The 10147-nt window shown below is 32.5% G+C and overlaps 1 protein-coding gene across 1 annotated transcript in view; it reads right to left on the minus strand.

Annotated features, from left to right (window-relative positions):
• The window catches only part of LOC109178731 (probable L-gulonolactone oxidase 6), a 6929-nt gene extending 1345 nt beyond the window's left edge, over window positions 1-5584 (minus strand). The window contains exons 1-3 of the mRNA XM_019328271.1: window positions 4907-5584; window positions 459-714; window positions 233-334 (exon numbers count right to left, since the gene is read on the minus strand). Of these exons, the coding sequence (XP_019183816.1) occupies window positions 233-334; window positions 459-714; window positions 4907-5581 (1033 nt within the window). The 5' untranslated portion in view covers window positions 5582-5584. The remainder of the gene's footprint in view (window positions 1-232; window positions 335-458; window positions 715-4906) is intronic.
• Window positions 5585-10147: the final 4563 nt, after the last annotated feature.

A 10147-nucleotide genomic window follows, 5' to 3' on the forward strand; every position in this document is an offset into this window, starting at 1 on the left:
TTTTGGAGATTAGGGATAATTCTTGAGGGAAATTAATTATTTTGGTTGGATTGAACATAAAACGACTCCTTTATCCTTATTTTTCACCGACAACATATGTTAACGGAAGGACTATGACTGGTCAAAATTTGAAACTCGGAAGACCAAAGGTGATCAATTTAAAAATTTAAGACTAAACATGACGAAACCACCACACTCGGAGGATCTGGTATTAACTCATTATCCTACATACCGTTGTTTGTGAGTCCATATGCTGCTACCTTCGTGGCGGTAGTTGTCACAACTTCACTTGCACATTTCCCATTGGCATCACCAATTAATTCCTGAGCTTCCTCTGATTAAGTTAAGGGAATACAAGTAAGAGTGTGAAGGTGTATGGTCTGTGATCTTACCATACCTAACTCGAAACAAAACTGTAATTCATTAAATTTAGAATACATTAAAGCTAGATAGCTAACCTGTACTCCTTATAACTGCGAGTAAAAGCGATGTCCTGGCTCGAAACCCAATGAAATCAAAAAGGCCGTCGCCTGAGGCGTTGGTAGAGACGCGATCATCAACGCGATACAGAACTTTGCGTTGGCTGGGAAACCATTTGATATCTGCAAATTCATGTTGGAATCCAAATCTAAGTGCTTCATCCCCCAAGTCTGAATCATTCTTCTCCACAAAAGATATGGACCTTTTGAACAGTGGCTCTAGTTTGAAAGTAACCTTCAAAACATACGTACGCCATTCATTCCTAACATTAGTATATAAACAAATACTTATATACTTAACTTTAGAGAAATTTTACAATGATGTTGGTTTATAATGTCGTTTGTTTTATAAAGTTATATACTACTCCGTATGTTTTATCAAAGAGAAAATTTCAATTTTGATCCTATGATTATAGGGGTCTTGTTAATTTCAGTCCCCGACTTTCAAATTAAAGTGTCAATTTAGTACCTTGACTATGCAATTTTTTTCAATTTTGATCACTCCGATCAAATTGCTGGCCAAATTTTGCCAGAAATTATTAATAGTTAAAAAATTGAGGGTATTTTAGTCTTTTTGCATGTCTTTTTTTTTTTTTTTTTTTTCAGTGAAGCAGAGTCTTGTTCTTTTTCTATTGAGAGACCGCCATTGCAGATTTGCAGTGAAGCAGAGCCTTGTTACTCGATGCGTTCCGGAGACATTGAATAGCGTAATTGGGTATTAGGTATAGCCGCATAACAAGGGCGAAAGTTTCCGTCGCCTTCAAACACCTCAATGCCACCGGCTATAACCATCTTCTCCGACGAATTTCTACAGATTTGGCGAAAAAAAGGGAAGAAAAAAGGACATGCAAAGACTAAAATACCCTCAACTTTTTAACCATTAATATTTTCTGGCGAAATTTGTCCGGCAATTTGGCCGGAGTGACCAAAATTGAAAAAAAATTGCATAGTCAAGGTACTAAATTGACACTTTTGAAAGTCGGGGACTAAAATTAACAAGACCCCTGTAGTCATAGGACAAAAATTGAAATTTCCTCTTGTATCAAAGATATACATAAGGTGTACGTCAAGTAGCTTGTAGCTCAATGGCACCTATGTGACTCTCTCAAATGAGAGGTAGGTTGAGAAAGTATGCACAAACAGATGCTACATTGTAATAGAGTCAGTAGAACTCAATGTCACTCCTGAAATATTAGTGTGTAAATGTTGTCCCTCAATTTTTAAAATGTGACATATATTACTCTTCCACTGAATTATTAGTGGTGTAAATGTGGTTACCTGTCGTTTTCTCTGTTTATATCACTTTTTTTTTTCTTCAAATCAATTTTTCTTTCTTCGTTTGTTCTCCTCCCACCGACAACAATGTTTTTCCTTCTTCCTATTAGGGGAGAGACAATATATGTCACGTTTTGAAAATTAAGAGACAACATTTACATAATTAATAATTCAGGGGTGACATTGATAATTGACATATTTGCGAGGGCATAAATTACAATTTTCTCTTAATTATATGAAATGAAAACTTTTATAAATTAAAAATTATTCATTGTTCAAATAAAAGATTGAAAAACTATTTTAAAAATTTAAATGTAAAAGTATTTGGGTGTAATTATTACAATCGATAAAGACTGATTTTTTTTTTTTTTTTGTTAGCTTCAAGGTACCCAAAAAAAAAAAAAAAAAAAAAAAAAAAAAAAAAAAAAAAAAAACATTTGTTTACACCCTATCTCTGAACTTTGAAGTGGGGAGATAAGTTATTGACTTATTGTACTTGAATAGCACGTGCGTACTAAAATTCAAATTTAATAGAAAGTGTAAAAGTTTTGAAAATTTATGCTTAAATGGAAAACATATTGCTCACCAAACTTCCCAAATGTCCTCTTTGGAAATATTTTTTTCTTGGTTGGTATTTCTCACCTTTTTCATCCAATATTATATTATATCTCAAAATTTTACAGCTATATTTATTATTTAAAGTAAAACAAAAAAATTAATTTATTTGTTGTTTATAATTTTTTTAAAATAATTTTAATCTTAAAATTTCAAACATTAATATAACTTATAAATATATTCTTCTAAATTATTATCATCATAATTGTAAAAGATATATAGAGTGTTTGATTCGAACTCTTTTATGCTAGAATCCAAATCAAATTGTTCTTCATTATCCAACTTAAATACATATACTAGTACAAAAAAGCTAAAAACATATAAATTAGACATTTCGCAACCTTTCTTTAAAAAAATGTAATGTTTGGTTAAAAAAATGTGCGGTAATACAATTATAAATTAATTAATAAGAAATTACGACCCTTTAAAACTAAAGAGTCACAGTTTTAAAAACAAAAACGCAGAAAGTAATAATTAAAAAAAAAAAAAAAAACTTCCGCAGCCCTTATTTAAAGAATTGTTGCGGTACGTCAAACACACCAATAGTAATTAATTTGCTAAATATGTCACTTTAGAATTTAATTACATGTTTTTACCAATTTGAAGGGTATAAATTAAACATTTTTCAAATGAGTTCAAATACTCTATTTGAACGCCTTAAAGGAATTTATTTAACACTTTTTCCTAATTTAAATAATAATTTTAATTATTCTTTACTACATATTACTTGTATTAAAATTTATTGATGAGTATATTATATTGGAACCTAGCTAACCTCCAAAACGTTATGGATCCAGTATCCGTATTATTCATTGTTAGAGATGGCAATGGGTCGGGTGGGTCGGAGAGGGCTTCATCCATCACCCGACCCATCTTATATTTTCTCCACCCACCCCTTCCTCCAACTCGCATCGGGTGGACTTTTTCAAAATCCACCCCCACCTCCACCGGGTGCGGGTGCCCACTGCGGGTACCCACCATTTATCATCTTATTATTTTTTTAAAAAATAATATTTAAATTACTTACACATAATAAAATAATAAAATTCATTAGTGATATTAAAATATAAAATAATAAAAATATTTAAATATAATAACTAAATTGTTAATTTTTAAAACTAAACTTAGTAGTTTAGATATAAAAAATAGTAAAAAGATACACGAAGTTATATAAACTTTTATAAATAACTACATACTAGTACTTATTTTACTATTATATATATACACAAACACATGGTGGGTCGGGTGGGGTTCTAGGAGGGTTTTGTACATAGAACCCGAATCCAACCCGACCCACCGCGGGTTTACTTTTTTAAGACCCACCGCCGACCCACCACCCACCATCACCCAAAAAAACCCGATCCATGCGGGGTGGATTCGGGTGGATATCCGCGGGGCGAATTGAAATTGCCATCCCTATTCATTGTGTGTGTCAGTGTGTGTATATATTATACCATGTCTCATTTGACTTCTCATGTTTACTATTTATTGATCAAATTAACTCTTTTTTTTTCTTAATTTTTTTAGTATTTTTAATATGCTTATATTTAATAATGCTTTTAATATAGTTTCTAAATATATATATATATATATATATATATATATATATATATATATATATATATATATATACTACTAAAGTACTAATCATGATTTCAGTAGGCGCTAGACACTTGTTGAGCGGTAGAGTAGTGTCTACCGCCTAGGCGGCTAACTATTAAAAAAAAAAACAAAACAAGTTTTATATGCACACACCATAATATCTAATATGTACACACACTCTTTTAATCCCTCAAATTAATCTTATTCATAGATCTATATTTTTTAATGGATGAGATTAGTTCTAATGGCCGACTCATGGGAAGGTTAGTTCTCATATGATACTAATCATATACCCACTGTCTCATTTTATCAGTCCTAGTTACTATTCATGGGTCAAATCAACTCTTTCTTTTTTTGTTTATTTTCTTTAGTATTTTTTTACTAATTTTTAAATTTGATTTTTTTTGTTTAATACGAGTAATACGTCTAGTGTAGTTTCTAAATATATAAATTTTGTATACTGATACTAAATTTAATATTATGAAAAATTGAATTAAAAATAATTTTAGTCAAGCCTCGTTAATCGAACCAAACACATAAAATGAGACAAAGCGAGTATATATATATATATATATATATATATATATATATATATATATATATATATATATATATATATATATATATATATATATATATATATATATATATATAATTTAAAAAATTAGCAAGGCCGACTCGGCTAACTCGACCGAATTCGTCAAAGTTTGCCGCAAACTTGGTCATGTCGGGCGATCGACTGCCTATACGATTGTCTAGGGGGTAATTCGTCTGGACTTAGGGGTGCCTAACGCCTAGATTGATTTTTGCAACAACGATATACTAATACAAAACTTAAAATTATGAAAAAGTTGAATTAAAATAATTTTAATCCAAAGTTTTTTTTTTTTAAACACAAAATACAAAATAGGAGGGATGGAGTATATATATACTACCTGCGAAATAACTCCAAGGACTCCAAGAGAAACCCTGGCTGCTTTAATGTCGGAGTCACCCTGTTCAAGTGTTCGAATGGTGGCGTATCCCTCTTTCTCGGTGGCCGGCGTGACAATCCGGATGCGAATCACATGATCATGCACGGAGCTCCCAACTCCCCACAAACTGCTCCCATGCGCGCCCGTACCCATAAGCCCACCTACCGTCAACCCCCACCAGTACGGCGCGTAAGGCAGCGCCAGCCCCGCTTTCGCCGCCTCCTCAATCACCTGCCGGAGACTCACTCCGCTCTCCACCGTCATCGTCATGCCGGCAGCGTCCACCGCCAACGTCCGGTTAAGATACTTGGTGCTTATGAGCAGGCCGCCGTCCCCCTCCGGGCACGACAGCTTGGGGATGCTGTGCGCGAACCGAGTCGCGGCTTTCATTCTCCGCGTCTGCTTGGTCGCGGCGGCGATTATGGACACGAGTTCCGCCTCGGTTTTCGGGTACGCGGCCTCGGCGGCGCGGCAGACGCGGCGGTCCGGGAAGGCGCCGTAGGAGTTGGTGATTGTGCAGTTCATGGTGTTGTTAATGGTGCATTTGATGGGATCTTCCGGCGGAGTTGAACCCGCCGTGAAAATCAAGGACATAAGATAGATTGTAATGAGAATAATAATGTTCATTTTAGCCATGGATGTTTGAATTGGTTGGTAAATGTTATATGTGGTGTTGAAGGGTGGATTGATATATATATTAATGAAGAAATGAACTAGGAAGCCAATTGGATGGTTGCCCAAACATGTACTATTTTTTATAATGATGAGACAGATGTGAAAGTGTCTTGAAGAAGTAAGTTTTTTATTATTGTATGACAGATTAACTTTTTTATAAGCAAATTCTAGGTTGACTTGGCTTTTAAGTCGGGTACCATGATTATCATTTCCACGCAGATCCACATGTATATATCATATCGCCTGAATACTTGATGACCTGCGATAGATCTCTGGACTTTTCATATATAAATGTCCTAACTTCAGTAACTTCCAAAAAGTTAGATCTCGTGCAAGTAGTTTCAATTCAACTACACTTGTTAAAAGAAAGAATATAATGTTATTCTTCTCCCAAATATAATGTTATTCTCTCTAAAGTAATGCGAGATTATTTATGAGACACAAATCTATTTATATTCACCGGTTATTCTTCATTTTTTATTTTTTTTTGGGGTAAAAAGGAAAATCTGCAATCACTATTCAAATGTGTGCACTAAGGAAATCATGTCTTGTAATCCTAGTGGACAAAAGACTACAAAGAGGTAAATCAACCTAGGTTACTCATAGCTGACGAGCTCAAATCATGAAGGTAATTAAGCATCATCTTGTGACCCTAGCTGACAAAGGATCACAAAGAGATAAATCAGTCTAGATTACTTATAGCATATCGAATCAAATCAAGAAGGCCAATAGGTTGCTCCCACTAGAAGTCGAACTTCGAACTTGAAACCTTGTGATTAACAACATCATCACCAACTAGCTTGGTTAGGTTGCTCCCAATTATTCTTCATAATCTAAAAACTAATAAGTGTGAATGAATGTTATACCCTTCATTTATATCTGTTTTTCCATTACATTTTTTATACACTATTCTATAAGAGTTGTATGATGCATTATTTTGGACAAATATACCTCTACCGTTATAACTCCCGTTATCTTTTTCACTATTGTTACAATGCACATGCATCCACAATATATATATATATATATATATATATATATATATATATATATATATATATATATATATATATATATATATATATATATATATATATATATATATATATATAATTTATTTATTTATCTTCTTCAATAATAATAATATATACACATTATATATTGGAATTATATATATACATATATTAGTTATTTCTTAAAATATAAATATAAAATTTATAAAAATATTTTACATTATTATTATTATTATTATTATTATTATTATTATTATTATTATTATTATTATTTAAAAACAATATAAATATCTAAAATCTAAATAAATTTAAAATTTTAATATAAAGTACTAATATTTGACACTTATTTTTGTGCATCGCGCATAGAAAATACTAGTTTAAAAAATAAGAAAGAAATTACGAATTACTTAAATACATATAGCTAGGCCCTGTTTGGTAAATTGTTATTAGCTGATTGTGTTAATTAGAGAATATGTATACCTAGTTGATGACATTAGCTGATTGTAGAAAAATGTTTAGTAAATTAGTTGTTAGCTGTTTGGTATAATTTTTTTCTCAAAATTAAAAGCTAATTGAAAAAATTTCTTTCAGCAGTTTTTTGAATTTTAGCATTTTTGAAGTTACAAAAAACTAATTAACCAAACACTTATATTGATTTTTTAACTAAGTCAAACAATTAATAGTGATTAAATAAACTAAATTTGATTAATAAGCTAACTATTTTACCAAACATGGTCATAATTTAGAGTCAAATAAAATAATGGTTGGTATTTTAAGAAGTAAAACTTAAAAGGCAATTTTAAAATGTATAGCAACGGCTGGGCTTGTTAACTAACAGTTACTTAAAATCATAGTTGATAAGTTGGTTAATTGAATCAGAAATATTTTGTGATAGCTAAAATTTTAATTGTAAAATCACATATAAAAATATGTTTTTTTTTTTTTTTTTTTTGGTTTAACAACTTAAATTATATTCTTAAAAGTATATGTTTATTTATGAATTTATAACATTTTGTTTTAACAATTCAGAACGGTTAACCCCGGGTGAGGCAACACTAGACGACACACATTATCAACTTTTACAAAACAACAAGAAGAAAATGAACAGCATAATGATCTAAATCTGCTGGCTAATCGTTTTTCGTTTGATTGTTTGTTTGTTTTTTCTTAATTTCATATTAACTGAAAAATGTGTTCTAATTTAATGATTGGTGATGGATACCCAATATGAGAACCAAATTGAATTGCCTAGTCCCGATTGGACCGCCTAGCTTCAATCGGACCGTCTAAACCACCCGTAACCCTCAAAACAAATACCCACCAAACCAAATAAATCAGCCATTATTTCCCTATTTTAATCCTAATGAATACCCCCCTATTAATTACCCATAATAAGCCTCATATTAGACCTCTTACCTCTCTTCCGTTTCCTCAGAAAACACCCCCACCCATTTCAATTAATTACCCACTTACTCCATATTAATACCTATAGGGCAATTTATATCGTGCATGAGGGCAATTTATATCGTGCAAAACGTCGTCGTTTCAGATTTTTTTTTTTTTTTTTTTTTTTTGAAATTTCGCTGTCCTGTGTTGGCGGTTAATTTTCTTTTAAAAAAAAATTTCATGTTCAAAAATGTACATAATTTTATATTAGAATACACATAATTGTATACATGAATGTACATAATTGTATAACAAAATACACATACTTTTTTTTTTTTAAAGATAATACACATAATCTAACATAATACATAATACACATAAACTTTTAACATAATACACATAAACTTGTAACATAATACACATAAACTCTTAACATTATACACATAAATTTCCTGATTCGGATGTACATAATTGTATAAAAAACGTACATAATTGTATAAACAAATACACATAATTGTATAATTAAATACACATAATTGTATAATCAAATACACATAATCACGCCAACTCCTTACATAACTTACTAAAACGACGTCGTTTTGGGAGACGCGGAGCGCACAATGCTATGTGTGCCGTGATGCAGGGTATAACGATTGATACCTATAGTAAATCCTCATTAATTATCCAATTCATTACCCAACGTTCACAATTTTCATTCTCATATTATAAAATCAGGAAAACAAAGAGCAAAAAGGGGCCAGATATTACTCTTCCATACATGAGAGGACTCTTCCATCCCACTATTCCATTTGTTCTCAACAAGAAGACTCCATCACTTTAGAAGAGCAACTTCATCCTTACACAATACATGTACAAAATAGCTACACAGCAAGGACAACACAAATATGTAAACAGATTCCTACAAGATAAGATTGATATAAGATACACCGAATTTACCAGCCTCCGCCCAACAATTCCCCCCTCCTAGCACTAATTCAACCAATCTTACCCATGACCTGACTCTGATACCACTTGTTAGGATCAAGCGCTTACTACTTACGCCAAAAGCTATAGCTAGTAGCGAAGACGTAACTTTATTTTCTTATAGAACGCATCCCATTTTCGAAAAGGTGCTAGACTTGACCTTTTTACCTTTTACCAACCTCTGCCCAACAATCCCCAGCCACCACCGGGTGGTAGACTTGGCATTTATGGGCCTTCGCCCAACATTGTGGGACATAACCCAAGTTATGTTTGGAAGAGTATCCATGCGACCCAGGATCTTATGACCAGTGGTGTGAGACGCAGGATAAGAAATGGTAAAGAGACTTCTATTGGTGGCACCTGTGGCTTCTAGATAACTCATGTACGAGCATTTAGACGAAACCCCCAGTTGAGTTTTGAGACATAAGGGTGAGTAACGTAGTTTAATTAATAGATCAAGACGTCCGAGTATTGAACATGGATACCCTCAACGACTTATTTTAGGGTAGGGATGAGGAGGCTAATTTGAGAACACCTATTAGTGCTTCATTCGAAGATAACTGGTATTGGCAGGGTAATTTAAGGGGTTTATATTCAATCCGAGACCACTATAAACATCTCATTGGTGAATATAACCTAGGGCCTTCTCTAGTTGGGTAAGATAGGGACATTAGGAGTGCCTCCGAAGGTGCGCAATTTTATTCGGAGAGCTATCAATTACATCTTGCCCACTACTTTTTCTTTTACCAAGAAGAGAGTGAAGATAGAAATTAAAACGCATGCCAAATATGCAATATATTTGAAGAAACTATCATGTATGTGCTATTTAAATGTGAATTGGCCAATCAAGTTTGGCGTGAAGTGGGATAATTGAGATTGCAGATGATGATTTAAATTTTATCCAATGGTTGGAGAAGGTGTTGAAGAGTTTTCAACAAGATTTTGGGAGTTAGTTGTGTCAGTTTTGCATGAAATATGGATGGCTGGGAACAATGTAGTTTTTGAAGGTTTCATGTATACGACAAGGATTAGCTACAAGTTAGCTACAAACATACTTGCAAATTGGCGTGGCAGAGTACTGCCAGGGTCTTTTTTTTTTTTTTTTTTTTTTTTTTTTTTTTTGAGTAAATACTCAAAATGGTCC

The sequence above is a fragment of the Ipomoea nil genome, unplaced genomic scaffold (genome assembly GCF_001879475.1).
Source record: "Ipomoea nil cultivar Tokyo-kokei standard unplaced genomic scaffold, Asagao_1.1 scaffold0869, whole genome shotgun sequence".
Lineage (NCBI taxonomy): Eukaryota > Viridiplantae > Streptophyta > Magnoliopsida > Solanales > Convolvulaceae > Ipomoea > Ipomoea nil.